The sequence below is a fragment of the Paroedura picta genome, chromosome 15 (genome assembly GCF_049243985.1).
Source record: "Paroedura picta isolate Pp20150507F chromosome 15, Ppicta_v3.0, whole genome shotgun sequence".
Lineage (NCBI taxonomy): Eukaryota > Metazoa > Chordata > Lepidosauria > Squamata > Gekkonidae > Paroedura > Paroedura picta.
The window spans coordinates 31,052,081-31,071,237 of NC_135383.1; the positions used below are offsets into that span (position 1 = coordinate 31,052,081).

General features: G+C 53.3%; 1 protein-coding gene across 2 annotated transcripts in view; it reads right to left on the bottom strand.

The window, feature by feature from the left end:
- CLUH (CLUH binding protein of NUMT mRNA) overlaps nt 1-19,157 on the bottom strand; it is an 87,278-nt gene that overhangs the window by 42,777 nt on the left and 25,344 nt on the right. For both annotated transcript variants that reach the window (XM_077312314.1, XM_077312315.1), the window contains exons 5-9: nt 14,996-15,123; nt 14,482-14,636; nt 9,281-9,406; nt 8,608-8,755; nt 1,037-1,129 (exon numbers count right to left, since the gene is read on the bottom strand). In XM_077312314.1, coding sequence (XP_077168429.1) covers nt 1,037-1,129; nt 8,608-8,755; nt 9,281-9,406; nt 14,482-14,636; nt 14,996-15,123 — 650 coding nt within the window. The remainder of the gene's footprint in view (nt 1-1,036; nt 1,130-8,607; nt 8,756-9,280; nt 9,407-14,481; nt 14,637-14,995; nt 15,124-19,157) is intronic.

Here is a 19,157-nt window from a genome sequence, read left to right on the forward strand (position 1 = left end):
CCTGGCGGAGGCTTCCCTGCTGGCACAGACAGCACAAGCCCCCACCTCACCCAGGGGACCCTGCCACTGTTTGCCGCCGCCTCCTCGTCACCGGCAGGGGCACCATGTCCTCTGCTCCACCCTGACCGTTCCCTCCAGCCTGCTGCCCTGGGAGTTGGCAGGTGGGGGAGGGCCTGCCACTGGCTCCCAAGACCACTTTTAAAGCAGGCTTCGCCTAAGTTGTATAATAAAATTGTCTGTATTCTGCTTTTGCTGAGAACAGAATGTTTGATAGGTGGTATGAACTAGTCAGCCACTGCCTGTTCCGTGATGTGCCCCTGATGTGTTTACTTGTCAGTTCACCCTTTGGACTAGGGGCAAAGCCCACTGCACCCAGGAATGCCCCGAGCATGAGGATGCAGGCGCACTCTGTGCCCTTCCTTCCTGGGTGCTGGCCCTCCTCCCCATGCTTGCTCCTGTGACCCAGCACGGGGAAGTGGCTAAAGGGTAGCGAACTCAAATCCCAAGGGCCAGGGCTGATCCCCCACTGCTCCGCCATTTGCAGGCAGCTGGGTCGCCAACCTCCAGTTGAGGCCTTCAGGAATAACAACTGATCTCCAGGCACCAGTTCCTCTGGAGAAAACAGCTGGAAGGAAGGAAGGAAGGAAGGAAGGAAGGAAGGAAGGAAGGAAGGGAGGGAGGGAGGGAGGGAGGGAGGGAGGGAGGGAGGGAGGAAGGAAGGAAGGGAGGGAGGGAGGGAGGAAGGAAGGAAGGGAGGGATGGACGGACTCAGGGTGGAAGGAAGGAAGGAAGGAAGGGAGGGAGGGAGAGAGGGATGGACTCAGGGTGGAAGGAAGGTAGGAAGGAAGGAGGGAGGGAGGAATAGAGCACATTTCCCATGCGCATGGCAACACTTGCAGAGGCCTTAGCCGACCTTGCAGATTTCCTTGGAGTTGGCCGAAAGGGGAAGCCAGCCCACCTCTCTCCCCGCAGCCCTATGCCCAACTCCCACGTCAGCCTCCCCACTGCTCCTCTCTCTTGCTGGGCTCCTGCTTACCTTGAAAACGGCGCGTTCCCTCAGCAGCCTCTCCGGCAGGTTCTTGCGTGTGAGTTCCCTGGTGGTCTGCAGCTCCTCATTCCAGTCTCTGGTCTGAAAGAGGTTTGGGAGAGAAAGCCAAAAAGGAAAGCCTAGCGTAAGAGCAGTATGGACTGGCCAGAATTTCCCCCCATGCCCGGCACCCAGAGAACCAGCACGACCTATGGGTTAGGGTCTCAGACAGGGACAGCTGGGCTCCAGGCCCCACCCACTCTGCCAGGGAGGCTCACCAGGGAACCTCTCAGCCACCACCACAGACCGGGTGGGCGTGAGAATATGATGGAGGAGGGGAGAGGGCGGTCAGCTCCCTCCAGCCCATGTTAGGATTCAAACAAGAGCTGGACAGGCTCTTAGGAAGCCAGGGTGCCCCTCCTCCATCCCATCTGGCTAGTCCCCGGGGCCAGGTTCCCTCATCATCTGACCACCCGGTTCCCAAGGGGCGCCGTTCCTGGGAAGCAGAGGGAGGTGAAATCTGAACGGAAGTGCAAAGCACAGCCAACTTATGTCCTGTAAATTGGGGAATTGTCAGGGAGAGGAAGAGACGCTTCTCAAACTCAGCCAAGAGCCTTCGCCAAGTACTTCCTCTCCTCTGGATTCAGCAAACATCAACGTTGAATCAGAACAGGTGACTCATCTTGAGTTTTTATTCTTAATGCCAGCGCCAGAAGAAGAGCTTCCTTTCGGGGTTGTCAGGAACTACTTCCCCCTTCCTAGGGCACGACTGCCAGTTCTCCCCCACCCCACCCCACCCCCAATGGCTGCTCAGCAGCGATGCAGAGGCGGAAGGCCCTCCCGGGGTCGTCAGCAGGGCCCTTCGAAGCGGTCTTGCCTGCAAGACTGAGCTCTTCCTGCCGGAGGCCAGGGTGGGGTCTCAGCGCTCCCGGCAGAGGATTCCCCTGGAGAGGTTGGATCTGGCTCCCCGCACCCTTGGCCCTCAGGCTGAATGGGGGGAGGGGGTGGGGTGTCTGGAATTCTCTAACCTTTCTGAGGTCAGGGACCGCCTCCGGGGGTGAGGGGAGAGCCGACGGCCCGGGTGCCGTGCACACGTGTGGTAGCTGTGGGGGGGAGGGGGGAGGCAGGTGCGGCTGGCGGCAGCCTGGAACTGTGGCCTTCGTGGTCCGGTACCGGGCCACAGACCGGGGGTTGATGACCCCCGCTGTAAGGAAGTGACCACCGTCTGTTTGAATTGTGATAAGGGGTGTTTTTGTGGATCCTTATCAAAATTATTGTTTTAAAATTGTAAACCGCCGCAAGACCTTTGGAGAGTGGCAGTATAAAAATCGAAGAATAAATAAAATAAATCAAAATCCGCCAGCCATCGCTTCCAGAGAACAGGCAAATGTGTCTGGGGGGAGATCCGACTGGCCGTCCATCAGGAGATAGAGCTGGGTGTCATCCACACACTGGATTGCTCCGGACCAGTTGGGCCAGAAGCCACATGCAGAGCTTGAAAAGTGAAGGGGAGAGTATCGCCCCCTGAGGTGCCCCGCAGGGGAGTGCAAAGGGGCCCGACAGCTCCTCCCCCACTGGCACCCTCTGGGACCTGTTCTCCAGAAAGGACGTCTGCCGTTCCAAGGCCGTTCTCCCAATTCCTGTGTCCCCGAGGCGGCGGACCGGCATCTCGAGATCGGCCGAATCAAACGCTGCCGATAGATCTAAGAGCAGGAGGATGGCCGAACCGCCCCGGTCCAGTTGGCGCCGGAGATCATCGATCAGAGCGACCGGCGCGTTCTCCACCCCGTGGCCAGGACGGAAGCTACACTGGCATGGGTCGAGGGCCAAAGATTCATCCCAAATGCCCGGAGCTGGTGCGCCGTGGCCCTTTCTACCGCCTTACCCAGAAACACCAGATGCGATACCGGGCGGTAGCTGGCGGGGTCCCGCAAGTTCAGTGGTGGCTTCTTCAGCAGGGGACAAACCACCGCCCCCTTGAGCCTCTCCGGGAATCCTCCCGACAAAAGGGAGAGAAGAGGTCCCTCAGGGGTCATCTATCTTCCGGATGCCTGATTTGGGCAGTCAAGACGGACAGGGATCAAGGGGGCAAGAGTTTGCCCTCACTGATCCCAGCAATCTGTCTACTTCGGAGAAAGAGAGCGGCCTAAAGCCACCAAACCTAATCCCACTAGACGGCCACGGATCTTCCAGTTCACGTTCTATATCAACCGAGGCAGTTAAGTTCGCGGTGAACTGACAAGACTGTATCTCCAAAGAAGCTCAATAAAGCCTCACAGCCTAAATCCAATTTATTACTATTTCGGCCCCCTTCCTACAGGATGGTAAGGGACCAAACTACCCTAAATAATTGTGCCGGGAGAGAGCTGGCGGATGCGGTTTCTGCAGCTAAGTAATCACAGTTGGCTGCCTTCACCGCCCTCTCGTCCGCCCCCATAAGAGTACCACGAGACCCCTGTGAGTCTTCCGCCACACTCACTCTGGCCCTTTAACCTCCCTCTTCCTATCCCAAAACTCTGAGGAAAACCTGTTCAGTTGTGCACTTGGGTAGATATAAAGGGAGTAGGAAAGGTATTATTGTGGGGGTTTGCTACAGACCACCAAGCTGGAGGTTTGCAAACATCGTTTTAGGAGGCCCCTTTTAGCACCAGCCTCCCTTTGACAGCGGGGCCTGTGCTCATCCTGCCGTTCTAAAAAGGGGGGGGCTGGTGAGAGGGGATCCACTAGCCCCGATTTGCTCATCTATCAAAGTTACCATCCATTGGTAGTTAAGGTTAAGGCAGGCTCTGTTTGGGGGGTAATATCTCCTTTTGTTCCCCCACCCGAGGTGACCCCCTCAAACTGTCAGGGAGCTGACACCCCCCTGTCATCCTTCAATCTAAAGTTGCCCTGGGCTCAAATTAACACAGAGAGACCGTTTGAGAACCCTTCATTTGGTCGATATCACAACACACAAACACACAACAGCATTTGCGGCATGAAGCTCCCAAGCTCCACTGACAGAGCTTCTCAGCAGCCGCTGTCTTGAACCCCCACTGGTGCAAGGCATCCATATCTGCAGAAATTCAGAGGAGGATCTTCCCCTCAACCCTTCTTCTTCTCCCTTATTGTCAGATCCCAGAGATAAATTCCTGGATACAATTCTAACTAGGGTTATGCAAAGTGGTCCCAATCCAGGCTGCTTCGGCTTCAGCCGAGTCCGACTCGGACTTGCCTTGCCTCGGCCAAAGGAACTGAAGCGCTTGGGTGCCAAAAGAGAGCGGTGGAGACGCTTTGCGGCAGACGGAGAGCGCTGCGGTGTTGTGCAGCAGCGCACTGGGTCGGCGTGGCGCAGGGAGACAGCCGTGCCGGGGCGCAAAGTGTCGGCAGCACACCGCGGTGGGGGAGACAGCTGCAGTGCAGGGCGGTGGCAGTCCCCACAACTCATCCCCCTGAGCCTGAGGAAGGCCAGTCCCATCCCTTCGCTCCCAAGTGGCTGCCTCAGGCGCCTCCACGTCAAAGCAGGCTGCTTCAGCCCCAGGTTTTTCACCGGGGGAGGGGGGCTATTTGGACCACCCCAAACACATCTGTCATCGGAGCAGCCCCAATTCAGCGCCGAGGCAGCCATCTCGGACTGAATGGCACACCCCTGATTCTAACCTGAAGCAGGACACAGGCTGGTAGAACTTTGTCAAGAGAATTCAATGGTCATAGCAAACACTCTTTTCCAACAACCCAAGAGACGACTCTACACATGGACATCACCAGACGGTCAACACAGAAATCAGATTGACTATGTGCTCTGCAGCCAAAGATGGAAAAGTTCTATCCAGTCAATAAAAACAAGACCAGGAGCCGATTGTGGTTCAGATCATGAGCTTCTTGTTGCAAAATTTAGGCCCAAATGGAAGAAAGTAGGGAAAATCACTAGGCCACTCAGGTATGAACTAAATCATATCCCTGAGGAATATACAGTAGAGGTGACAAATTGCCTGAAGAACTATGGATGGAGGTCTGCAACATTGTTCAAGAGGTAACAACTAAAGCCATCCCAAAGAAAAAGAAATGCAAGAAAGCAAAATGGCTGTCTGAGGAAGCTTTACAAATAGCTGAGGAGAGAAGGGAGGTGAAAAGCAAGAGAGAAAGAGAAAGATACACCCAACTAAATGCAGAATTCCAGAGAATAGCTAGGAGAGATAAGAATGCCTTCCTAAATGAACAGTGCAAACAAATAGAAGAAAATAATAGAATAGGGAGGACTAGAGATCTCTTCAAGAAAATTGCATTTCATGCAAAGATGGGTATGATAAAGGAATCATGGTAGGGAACTCACAGAAGCAGAAGAGATTTTTAAAAAGTGGCAAAATTATACAGAAGAACTATACAAGAGCGAGCTTAACATCCCTGATGACCATGATGGGGTAGTCACTGACCTGGAGTCAGACATCCTGGAATGTGAAGTCAAATGGACCTTAGGAAGTCTGAGCAACAATAAAGCTAGTGGAGGTGACAGCATTCCAGTTGAACTATTCAAAATCTTTAAAATGATGCAGTAAAAGTGCTATAAATATGCCAGCAAGTTTGGAAAACTCAACAATGGCTACAGGATTGGAAAAGGTCAGTTAACGTTCCTATCCCAAAGAAGGGCAATGCCAAAAAATGTTCAAACTACCACACTATTGCACGCATTTCTCATGCTAGCAAAGTTGTGCTCTAAATCCGACAAGCTAGGCTCCAGCAATATGTGGACTGAGAACTTCCAGAAGTACAGGCAGGATTTCGAAGAGGCAGAAAGCAAAGATGAACTAAAGAGCCTCTTGCTGCGGGTGAAGGAGAGTGCAGATGTTGGCTTGAAACTCAACATCAAGAAAACTAAGATCATGGCATCCGGCCCTCTCAATTCCTGGCAAATAGATGGGGAAGAAATGGAGATAGTGACAGATTTTATTTTCCTGGGCTCCAAGATCACTGCAGATAGGGACTGCAGCAAAGAAATTAAGAGACGCTTGCTCCTGGGGAGGAAAGCTATGGCAAATCTAGACAGCATCCTAAAAAGCAGAGACATCACCCTGCCAACAAAAATGTGTCTAAAGGCTATGGTCTTCCCAGTTGCAATGTAGGGCTGTGAAATTTGGACCATAAGGAAGGCCGAGTGTCAAAGAATTGAGGCTTTTGAACTCTGGTGCTGGAGAAGACTCTTGCAAGTCCCTTGGACTGCAAGGAGAGCAAACCGGTCAGTCCTAGAGGAGATCAGCCCTGACTGTTCCTTAGAAAGCCAGATCCTGAAGATGAAACTCAAATACTATGGCCACCTCAAGAGAAGGAAGGACTCCCTGGAGAAGAGCCTAATGCTGGGAGCAACTGAGGGCAAAAGAAGAAGGCGACGATAGAGAATTTGGTGGCTGGATGGAGTCACTGAAGCAGTCGGTGAGAACTTAAATGGACTCCGGGGAACAGTAGAGTACAGGAAGGCCTGGAGGATCATTGTCTTTGGGGTCGCAGTGGGTCAGACACGACTTCGCACCTAACAACAAAAAGAACAATTCTAACCTCCATATCTTCTCTTTCCCATTTGGACAAATTAATCTACCAGCTATCAGACAGAGAGCCTTCTGTTTACTATAGAGAGGCAGTCTTTGCTCTTGCTGCAAAAAAAAAAAAAGAGCAAATGCATCCTTACCAAGTGACCATCTGATTTAGACTTTATTCTTAAGCTTGTTAAATTTTGATGAAGGCAGCAGTTTTAGAATGTTTTGGATAAACCTATTTTTCCTTTTTCTTCTGGTTTTGTAGCCACATACAATCAACCTGCCTTGACTTGAACTCAAAATGTTGTCTTTCAATTTGCTTCCAGAAGTCACTACTTTGATCTCAAGAGACTGGCCCATCAGAACCATCTGTCCTCCAAACATGTGGAAACCCTCCATGTGAGACACGGGCAAGGGCTCTCCCTCCCTCTCATCTGGCCTCAAAAGTTGGCCCTATGGCCCCCTGCTCCCCACTGGATGTACCAGCACTGATCTTGGGCAGAGAGAAGGGGTGCTGGGCTTCTCCTGTGAGGTGGGGGTTGGCTCAGGAGTGCCCATGAGGGCCTGCGGTGGAGGAGCCATGACGCGCTTCCCCTTCGCCTTGCTCTGAGGCCTTCTTTGCTGGAAGCAGCTCCATGACCTGCAGAGGATCATGAGACACTGACCCAGGTGGCAGAGCTGACCACGTTGGTTATGGTGGCACAGGAGCAGAAGCTCTGCACCGGCCCCACTGAGAAAGGACCTTAAGGCCTCAGAGGCTTTCCCCACAAAACTGCCTCAAGTTTCGACATTGGCAGGCCTCACATGTGGATGCACTACGCCCTTCACTGAGACAAAACAGGCAAGATTATGCTTGTCAGTCTTGGCCATCTTTGCTCCACGTTGGGAGGACTTCTAGAAGAGGGCCTTCAGAGTCGTGATAGTTCTCACCCCCCCTCCGAATTGCTAGAGACATTAAAGCACAACCTACTCAGTGGCGCTAAAGGAAATGAGGGGCAACGGGGAGTGGGGGCTGCAGCACAAGAGCAGGAACAAGCTTCTGGCTTCAACACGCAGCCCCCCCCCCCCCCCGGAAACCTCTAGCCGTAAAGGCCTATGTGATGGCAGGCCCACACATGCACCGTCCCCGTGTGGGGCAGCACAGAAGGCTTCAAATCTTGCTTCTCCCACATAATAGTCTGTGAGTTCTTCCACATGCATGTGAAGAAACAATGTTGATTCTTGAAAACTCATTTTGCTTCTGATTTGCTTTGCTAGAAGAGACTTGACAGGGCTCTCTCTCTGCAAATCTGAACACTGGTTGCTTTAAGCATTTCTCCAACAGCACTGAGATCAAAGTGTTTCGCACAGGCCTCTGGGACCCAGGGCACCCATGCGCTATGCAAGCAGCACAACTCTTAACTTCTGGACATGGGGCAAGGCAGCAGCTTTACCACCAACCCCCCCCCCCCACCAGGTGTCCAGCCTTGATTCCTTTTTTATAATAAAACAATAAAAGTTCAAAAAATGGAAGCATCAAAACAAAGAAAAACAGATGGATGAAGGAGAAAATAGAAAGTAAGTTCTTAAGTGTCTCAGGGACAGAAATACTATTAACAATTAATTCAAATTAATATACCACACAGAATTACTTTTAAGATTATTACCAATTTATAACAGAAAATTCTTGCTTCTGAAGAATTATCTCTATTATCTTTAATTCCAGTCTAAGAAGAAAACTTTCCTCAGTCATCCAAAGAACATATCGTTAAGTCATTTTTTTCTGCTTTCATGAAAAGTCAATGAGGGGTTTCCAATTAGCAAAGAGCGAAGTTATTGTCTTTTCTCTAATCTAAGAAGTAAGTTTAGCCCTCTCTGCAAATTCCAACATTTCCCACAGCCAGTGCTCTCCTGCAGGTGCCACATGTTGCTTCTGACCCTCTCCTCGGGCAGGGCAGGGCAGGACTTTCTGGGGGTTTTTTTAACAAAAAGACTTTGCAAGGCATGATGGACGTGTCAGCTGCAACGCTGGGCTCCCCTGGGAACTGGCCGTTTGCTGTCCGCCACACCCATGCATCCCCACACCCCCCTTACCTGGCCTGGGATGTGCTCCTCGTAGCCCAGCCTGGAGGTATAAGCGTCTTCAGCCCTCACACAGTCCATGGCGTGCTCAGCTAGTGGGGCTGTCCAGCTGTACACTTGGAACGGGGTGGCGATCCGCTCAAATGGGTGCCTCTGAACTCTAGGCCAAGAAAGGGTCACAAGTCACAGCTCAGTCTCTTCCAGATGGCACAGCAGCCCTGCTTGCATCAAGATGCCTGGTGCCAATCAACACCTGCAGGCCAACTCCTGTAGTGCTCCCGTGCCTTGTCTTCTGAGGGCTGGCAGGTCTCCAGGAAGGAAAGCTTCCCCTGGCAGAGCGCCTCCCACTGCCAGAGCTCGTGGGACACAGTGCCTCCAATGGTGGACCTTGGATGGAGAGATCCAGGTTCAAATCCCCCTTGGTCTTCAAGCACCACTGGCAACCTCAGTCAATCATCGCTCAGCCTGTCCAACTAGATGGGGTTGTGGCAGCAATAAAGATGCCGGGGGGGGGGGAGGGGCTGCTTTGTGGACCACCCTTTAGCCAAAGACTGCCCCACTGTTTTGGTTTTCCGGTCCCAGAGACCTTTGTCTTGGAGGCTAGCCCCTAGGGAGCACAAAGGCAAATCCCACCCCCTCTTATTTCTTCACTCATGGGCATCGCAGGGGGAGGGGAAAGGCTCACCGTTTCTTCTGCAGGGAGGCAAAATTCTTCTTAAAGGTGGGGCTGATCTGGTTCAGCAGCTCCACCAGGGAATGGCTCAGGGCGCTGGGGCTGGCTGGCTTGGGGTTGAAGCTGTATGCTGTGGACCTTCAGGAAGAGAAAGGTGACAGAGATTTTGTGGCAGGGAAGGAGAGAGAGACACTGAGTCAGCTCACTCAAGATACCAGAGGGCAGGGCTGGAGTTGTGGAAAAGTGGAATGGAATGTCATCCTTCAAGCGGCAGGTGACACCAGGTTTGAATGCTTCCAGCACTTCATAAAAACCCTGTATGCTGATAGCCTAGATCAGGGGTCCTCAAACTTTTTAAACAGGGGGCCGGTTCACTGTCCCTCAGACCATTGGAGGGCCAGACTATAGTTAAAAAAAAAAAACTATGAACAAATTCCAGCTCTGTGCTCCAGAGGAGCGATGTGTCTACTATCCCGGTGCCAGCTGGGGACAAGACCTGCTCGACTTGCCCGCTCTGGCAGAATGGGAGCTCCTCCACCCCCCAGTGCACTGGCTGCTGCACTGTCGGGCAGTGAGCTAAATCTGGGAGATCTGCCTACCATGATTAGGCCTGTCATGGACTTGCCGACTGCCCTGAATGCAAACTGCTGTTGCAGAGGAGTTGGTTCGTATATGCTGCTTTTCTCCACCTGAAGGGGTCTCAAAGGGGCTTCCAATCATCTTCCCTTTCCTCTCCCCACAACAGACACCCTGTGAGGGAGGGGAGGCTGAGAGAGCCCCGATGGTGCTGCAGAGGAACAGCTTACAGTGCTATGGAAAGCAAAGGTGACCCAGCTGGCTGCATGTGTAGAAGAGCAGGGAGGGACCCCCAGCTCACCATGTAGCTGTCAGGCCACCTGATCACCCCAAAATCCTGGCTCAAGAGAAGCCCTTGGAACACATTCCTGCAAGAGCTCGTGCAGCTGTCCTAAAACGTTTCTTCCTGCTCCCCATATTGAATGTCCTGGCTCTTGAGAACCGGGGGAGTTGGGGGAGTCCAGCTCCCCTGCATCCAACATTTGCCCAAAAGGATCCAGCAAAGTGGCCAGTGGCTGCTCTTAGCAGCTGTGCCAAATTTCCAATCCCCCTTCCCTTGTGGCTACGAAGCAGGGGAGGGGGAATCCAGCCTACCCCCACAGTCACCCCTATGGAGCAGCCCCTCAATGTCCCCAAGAAGTGGAGGGGGGGGGAGAGATTTCCATGAGCCTAATCTTCATGGATCCAAGCCAGCTGACTCCCAACTGCTGCCCAAGAAGAGACACCTCCCAACTCCTGCCTGTCCTGAGCCAGCACACGTTGAGCTTGAAATCCTGTTGCATGAATTGGGGTGGGGTGGCAAAACCCCCATAAGCTGACTGGCTCAAAAGTCAGTGCTCTGCTCTTCCCCCAAGAGGACCCCCTCAGCCTCCAATCCCACCCCCTGGCTCTGCGCAGCTGAAAGAAAAGGGGCGGGCAGCAGGCCCGCTTCTGCACTTGCCCCTTTATGTCAATTGAGCCTGTGGGGTGGGGTGGGGTGGGGTGGGGGAAATCGCTAGTCTCAGCTCTGCGGAGCGAAGCCAGCCACTCTCCTGGCGACTGGCCCTGGCTGGGCTGCACCAGCACTCACCTGCTACCCGCTGCCGTGAGCCCACCTCTCTGAAAGAGCTCTGCACTGTGGGCTGGCAACACTGTCACATTTGCATTCTGCCGGCGCTGACATGGCTGGGCGCAACACACGGGCACTGCCGGAAAGAGGGAGGAGTGGGGCCCAAGCCCTGTGAGGCCCACCCTCTCTGAGGCCGCTGCTCTGCTCTGAGGGAGCCTCCGGGGGGGGGGGCGGGGGGCCTGGCCTCCTACCTGACCTCTGCTCTCCATGGCGTCCTGGGCAAGAGGTCTGGGACCTGCACCCATGGTGCCTTATAGAGGCTCCTGGCTCACCCTGATGCCGTGCGTGCTGCGAAAGTCATCCACTGCAAAGCAGGACAGCCAGTGGCAGCAAAAACACCCGGCGGGCCGGATAAATGTCCTCGGCGGGCTGTAGGTGGCCCCCGGGCCATAGTTTGAGGACCCCTGGCTTAGATCATCAAGGTAAGCTATTCTAGCCCAGCTTTTGCTGTGCTGGTTTCTACCTGCAGGAACTTTTTCATAACAAGTTCTTGACTCTGTGGAACTACTTCGCGGAGCACAAGGTAGACCTGGTGTGCATGGCAAAGACTTGGGCACAAGAGGGCGAGACAGTCTCCCAGAAAGATCTAGCCCCACCTGGGTTCTCAGTCCGTCCTCATTCTCAGACCTCTGGGGGTGGGGGAGGGATGGCCATTCTAGTCCAGGCTTCATATACTTGCAGGGCTCTCCCTGCACCATTGACTCCAGGAGTGCCACGTGTCAGCTTAGAATTGGATTTGGTTGCAAGCTTGGCCATCTGGTAGGTGTACTGTCTGCCCAAGGCACCACCAGCTGCCGGGCTGGGCATGCTGGGGGTGGTGGCTGCTTGGCCATTGCAGTTCCCCAGGCTCTTAGGCCCCGGGGACTTCAATGTCCACGGGACTCGTCATCTGCAGGACTTAGCCCAGGCTTGGTGTCAGCCATGGTGTCCTGTTGCCACACCAAAGCCGGGACCTCGGGAGGAAGTGGGGGAAAGGCTTCACTGCAGTGAGAAGAGCAGCCCCCCCCCCAAAAGAAACCACCCACTCGCTGTGCAGCTGCCCTCCTGCTGGCTAGCCAGGGCCCAGCTGGCCCACGCTGCCACCCGATTGCAAGGCTTGCATGTGGGCACGGGCCACATGCAGGTGGGCCCTCCTGTCCCAGGTTCTCCTCTCTGCCTCCGTGTAGCAGCAGCCCCCCCCCCGACCTGTGGTGCCTAGGCTGGGGCTTGACTCCCCGTGCCTCCCAACTCGCCCCCACCGGCCACCAGTCCTCTCAACCCCCCCCCCCAAACATATAGCCGAAAGCCCAGAGACTGGCTAGCTCCCTCCCAGCAGTAAGACTGGCTGGGCAACCTCCTCCCCCACCCCAAGCATGGTCCCAGGACACCATCCTTTCCTCGCAGCTTGCTCACTGCCTGGCTCACCTCTGGGCATCAGTGCAGTAGAGTGGGCTGGCACTGCTTCCATATGAAAGAAGTTGGCTAGGGATGTGGCAAGGGGTGGGACAGCCAATCAAGGATGGGACAGCTGGGACAGCCTCCCTGATTGGTAGGTAGGCAATGAGTCCCAGCTCCTCCCAGCACCCTCTTACCAGTTTGTTAAGAGGGACAGATTTGCCGCTGGAACAGAGCCACATGGCTCCTTCAAGAGGTCTCCCATCTCTTCTCTCCTTTCTCAGGGTTTATGTGAGGCTGCTGACGCATCGTATGGCAACAGCAGAACTCCAGATGTCACCGTGGAAGCTCATCACCCCCTCCCCCGATGTGGCCATGAGTGATGCATCCCCGTTTTTATTTCCAGTTTGATGAAACTATGTCCATTCGCGGGCATTTCCAAAACAAGCCGTACAAGCTGACGTTGCCCTCGCGGTTTGAGTGCCTTCTCACCACTTCCTCCCAGGCTCCCTGATCTGGGGCTGGAGCCCACAGCCCTTCTTATACTTAGTTTGTTGATGTTCTATTGGTTGACCTGATGACTCACAGGGGAAATAGACAGGATTACCGTATTTGCTGGCGTATAAGACGACCCCCCAACATTTCCACTCAAAATATAGAGTTTGTTATATACCCGGCACACCCCTGCATCTCCCTGTGACCGGCACTAGCGCGCAAGTGCGCATGTGCGAGCTCTGCGTAGACAAGGGGCGTGCCGGAGCGCCGCTGCTTCCCGCCGAGCAGAACGGGCCGGTCACGCCGAAAAGGCTGGCTCCCGTCTCGCTACTGATGCTCACCGTGGCCGCGCTGATGACCCGCCACGGCCGTGCTGGATCCCGCGCGATCCTGGATGGTACGTAGGATGAGGTGGGCGGGCATCGGGAGGCCACTGTGGGCAGCTCTGTCTATCCCAACTGAAGGGCACCCGGCGTATAGGACGACCCCCCCACTTGGAGGCAAGTTTTTCAGGGGGGAAAAGTAGACTTATACGCCAGCAAATACAGTATGTTAAAAATGTTTGCAAAATCTCTCCCCAAGGTCATGCACACACAGTGCTGAACGTTGTCCACGGGAGCAACAGCTGGACTGCTTGTTCTCCTGGGCATGTGGTGAGCCTGCCTTCTCCAAGTCGGGATGTTGGTGAGTCATTGGCGGGAGAAGCACGTTTGTGAAGCATATTGATCTGTGTGTGCTTTTCAAATCCGTGTCAACAAGACGTATCGTGAGATTTGTTTAGCTGTATCAGTAAACTGCTTTTCCTGGAATGCCAAGTCTCTTTTATTGAGCAGCTGGCAGGGATGCGACTGGGCTGGGCGGGAGGCAGTGGAATGAAACGCCAACACTTAACCTTCCTCCATCCAAAAGGCATGCCGATAAAACTGAGAAGGTTCAGAGGCGTGAGAAGAAAGATCCACGCCCTGGGGACCAGGCCCTGGGAGGAAAGGCCGAGGGACGTGGGAATGCTCAGCCGGGAGAAGAGGAGGAGGCTGGGAGGGGCCAGGAAGTATCTCAAAGGTGGTCTCTTGGGGGGGGGGGGCAGGGAAAGGTTCCTGTGGGCAGCAGAGGAGACCTGCAGCAATGGGTTTAAACTACGTGGAGACTGATATCAGCTAGATATTAGGAACAACTCTTTCCGTCAGCGTAGTTCTGCAGTGGGATGGGCTGCCTCAGGAGGTGGGGAATTCCCCCTCACTGGTGGTCTTCAAGCAGTGGCTGGACAGATCCTTGTCTTGGATGCTCTGGGCTGACCCTGCATTGAGCAGGAGGTGGCCTGGATGGCCTGCCTGGACCCTTCCCTCTCTAGGATTCTATGCGGGGGGAGAGCTGCAGCTTGGTATGCCAACCGAAGTGGCAGCTGTAGCCATTTAAGAGGAGCTACCTTCGGTCATTGGCCCTGGGATCCCCTGCTTACGTTCTTCCACACTCGCAAAACCAAGCAACCAACAAAGGGCGAAGAGCATAACGTGAGGCTAACCCACTTCCTAGAGGACACGCGGAATGCGCCTGGCAGCTTCCATTTGGGGTTGGCAGGGGGGGGAGTGGAGAAAAAGTCTTCGTGCAAAATGACTGGACCACAGGAGTTCAAACTGTGCTGCGGAAATGGGCAGAGACTTACTGATTGAGGAAGAAGCCTCGGGTGGACGCCGTGATGCTGACATGCCGGTCCTCCACTGTGATGACGTACAGGTACATGAGGTCTCCGTGCATTTTGCGGTTGCCGGGCGGAGGGTTCCAGCCGCTCATGGTCAGCACTTTGAGGCACTGCAGAGGCTGGGAGGGGGGCAGGAGACAACACCGCATGGGCCTCCTGCTGAAGGGGCAGGGCAGGGCAGGGCAGGGAGGGAGGAGGCCTCTTTGGCTCAGGCTCCTCCTGCTGCTTGGCCTGTTCCTACCACCCTTGCCTTGACACAGAGGGAGCATCAAGGCCCTGCTTCCTGTCAGGGACCTGCAACCCAGTGGGCCAGGAGAGCCACAGCCCCCTTCGGTTCTTCGTCTGCAAACTGGAAGCTGTAGTGCTTAAGCAGGACACTCCTGCTTGGCTGTCCAAGACTGCAGGGGGAGAGGGGGGGGGCAGAGACATCCCCTCTGCGGGGCAGCAGCCTCCCTGCTCCACACCCAACTACTCCTACCTTCCAGTCTCTGTTCTGGGGCTGGAGGGGACAGAGGGGTCTCTCTTTGCTCCCAGGCAGGATATGCTCCGGGGGAGTGCAGTCGATCTGCTCCATCTCGGATCCCCTCTTCTTCCGCTTACCACTGTCTGCAACAAAACACAGAGGGACAGGAAAGGGATCAGCATCGCGGAGGAATCCTCCAGCCGCCTTGGAGTGGGGGTGGGGAACGGTCCTCTACTACCAAGACTGGCCTGCAATACGGGGTTTCATACAGCTGGCTGCTCATGGAAAGCAAGCACGTCAAGCTAAAATTCCTGATATACTAGCTTTCTACATGCAGAGGTGAGGAGCACTCAGTCCTGGGAAACCCATCCCGTCTGAAGTGGGGCGGCGAGTGCCAAGCCAGAAAGAGCCAGCTGTGGTTGTCACAAAGTCCCAAGGAGTTTTCTTTGGGGCGAGTCTTGTACTCGGGGAAGACGTGATGCAGGCGCCCACGAGGCGCAGAAATCCCAGCTCCCATGTCCTGTGAGCACTGGGCAGGACCATGAGAAGAACCTTCTCTAGCCCTCGAGGGACCCCCCCCCTCCTGTGCATGTCCCTTGCAATGGTTCTCTCTCCCCGAAGGGCCCACGCTCAGGATCTCTGCCTGCTGCCCACTGCCCCAGCCAGGCTTCGCCTCTGTTCCCTCGTGGGACTGGATGCCACGGACTCGCCAATGGAGAGCCCTTTTCACGGACGCTGACGAGGAGAACTGGGTGGGAAATGCACGTCTCCATGTCTCCGGGGCCTACTCCATCAGCACAGGAAGTCCTGTGGTTAGCTAGTCAATGGGCCGGTGCCACTGTCTATTGATGCACGCGGAAGCTGCATTTCTTTCCTTTCTCTCCCACAGGAACCTGAACGGGGCAACCCTGTCCGCCTTCCTGCTAGTGGTGTGGCCAGAAGTCCGGGAGTCCGAAAATGCACTTCTGGCCACTTACTTGGCACCAGCAATTCAGTTTGGATAAGCCAAAAGGTAGGACCACAGAGTTGGAAGGGTCCTCCGGGAACATCTAGTCCAACCCCCTGCACAATGAAGGAACCCACAACTACCTGCCTGCCCCCAGGGATCCCAATTTCATGCCCAAGTGAATCCTCCCCCCAAACCCCCAGAATCCAGCCTGGCCTGGAGGGAATTCACCTGCCATCCCACAGCGACAATCAGCAATTCCCTGGGGATGCCAGGAAGGGCCCCAAGAGGCAAACCCTGGCACGGCCCTGCCTGCCCAGCAGCTCACAATCCACTCAAGTTCAGAAAATCAGTCCGATGACTGTCTAGCCTCTGCTCAAAAACTTCCACAGAAGGTCCTCTGAGGAACCACCCTGTCAGGAATTCTAATGGACTTTAAGCCGAAAATGCTTTTGAATTAATTTGAATCCGCTGGTTCTGGTCTGACCCCCTGGGGCAACAGAAGACAACTCCGCTCCATCCTGTCTGTGGCAGCCCTTGAAGACGGTCTCATATCACTGCCTGAGGCGGCACATAAGCGGCCAGCGGCACAGTGCAGAGAGCTTTTACTGCTGAGAACCCCCTGAAGCATCCCTCAGGCTCCGAGAAACTCCAGAAGTGGCACGATGGCACAGAATAGGGTTGGGAAGCAGAGCTGTGCCCATGCCCACCTGGGGCCCCGCCCCGTCCAGGCCCATCATTGGCCATTTGGGGAGGTTTAGAGTCAACATGGCCATATATTACCCGATAAAGAAGAAGAGTTGGTTTTTATACCCTGCTTTGCATTTCTCGAAGGATTGTCAAAGCAGCTGACAGCTGCCTTCCCTGATTCTCCCCACAACTGACACCTTGGAAGGGAGATGGGGCTGAGTGAGCTCTGACAGGACTGCTTGGTCAGAACAGCACTATCAGGACTGTGACTGGCTCAAGGTCACCCAGCTGGCTGCACATGGAGGACTGGGAAATCAAACCCAGCATGCCAGGCTTGAAGCTGCTGCTCCTAATCACTACAACATCCTGGCTCTAAAATTAACACATATATAAGCCTTAATTCCCCCTTCAAGGATCGCTGCCTTGCCGTGGCAAGGGGGCTTGCGTAGCTCAGTGAAGCTATGAGCTATACCGTGCAGGACCACCCAAGACGGACAGGTCATAGTGGAGAGCTCTGACAAAAGGTGATCCACTGGAGAAGGAAATGGCAAACCACTCCAGTATCTTTGCCATGAAAACTCTATGGACAGTTCCAAAAGGCAAAAAGATATGACGCCGGAAGATGAGCCCCTCAGGCCGGAAGGAGTCCAATATGCTACTGGGGATGAGCAGACAGCTAGTACGAGTAGCGCCAGAATGAATGAAGTGGCTGGGCCAAAGCCGAAAGGACGCTCAGTTGTGGAAGTAACTGGTGGCGAAAAGACAGTCCGATGCTGTAAAGATTTTTATTCTATAGGAACCTGGAACGTCAGATCCATGAATCAAGGCAAGCTGGACGTGGTTAAACAAGAAATGACAAGACTGAACATCAACATTTTAGGAATCAGTGAACTAAAATGGACAGGAATGGGTGAATTTAATTTAGATGACCATCAGGTATACTACTGTGGACAAGAATCTCGCAGAAGAAATGGAGTAGCCTTCATAATCAATAAGAGAGTAGGAAAAGCAGTCTTGGGATACAATCCCCCAAATGACAGAACTATCTCAGTTTGAATCCAAGGCAAACCATTCAACATCACAGTGATCCAGGTCTATGTCCCAACCACTGCTGCTGAAGAGGATGAAGTTGATCAGTTCTATGAAGCCCTACAACACCTTCTAGAAGCAACGCCCAAAAATGATGTGCTTATCATCATGGGGGATTGGAATGCTAAAGTAGGAAGCCAAAAGATAACCGGGATAACAGGCAAGTTTGGCCTTGGAGTACAAAATGAAGCAGGGCACAGGCTGGTAGAATTTTGTCAAGAGAATACAATGGTCATAGCAAACACCCTTTTCCAGCAACCCAAGAGACGACTCTACACATGGACATCACCAGACGGTCAACACAGAAATCAGATTGACTATGTGCTCTGCAGCCAAAGATGGAAAAGTTCTATACAGGCAATAAAAACAAGACCAGGAGCTGATTGTGGTTCAGATCATCAGCTTCTTGTTGCAAAATTTAGGCTTAAATTGAAGAAAGTAGGGAAAAGCACTAGGCCACTCAGGTATGAACTAAATCATATCCCCGACGAATACACAGTGGAGGTGACAAATAGATTTAAGGAATTAGATCTGATAGACAGAGTGCCTGAAGAACTATGGATGGAGGTTCGCGACATTGTACAAGAGGTAGCAACTAAAACCATCCCAAAGAAAAAGAAATGCAAGAAATCAAAATGGCTGTCTGAGGAAGCTTTACAAATAGCTAAGGAGAGAAGGGAAGTGAAAGGCAAGGGAGAAAGAGAAAGATACACCCAATTGAACGCAGAATTCCAGAGAAAAGCTAGAAGAGATAAGAATGCCTTCTTAAATGAACAGTGCAAACAAATAGAAGAAAACAATAGAATGGGGAGGACCAGAGATCTTTTCAAGAAAATTGGAGATATGAAGAGAACGTTTCATGCAAAGTTGGGTATGATAAGGGACCAAAATGGTAGGGACCTCACAGAAGCAGAAGAGATTAAACAAAGGTGGTAAAATTATACAGAACAACTATACAAGAGCGAGCTTAACATCCCTGATGACCACAGTGGGGTAGTTACTGACCTGGAGCCAGACATCCTGGAATGTGAAGTCAAATGGGCCTTAGGAAGTCTGAGCAACAATAAAGCTAGTGGTGGTGACAGCATTCCAGTTGAACTATTCAAAATCTTAAAGGACGATGCAGTAAAAGTGCTACACTCAATATGCCAGCAAATTTGGAAAACTCAACAATGGCTACAGGATTGGAAAAGGTCAGTTTACATTCCAATCCCAAAGAAGGGCAACGCCAAAGAATGTTCAAACTACCGCACCATTGCACTAATTTCTCATGCTAGCAAAGTTATGCTCAAAATCCTACAAGCTAGGCTCCAGCAATATGTGGACTGAGAACTTCCAGAAGTACAAGCAGGATTTCGAAGAGGCAGAAGAACTAGAGATCAAATTGCCAAGATACGCTGGATCATGGAGAAAGCTAGGGAGTATCAGAAGAACGTCTACTTCTGCTTCATT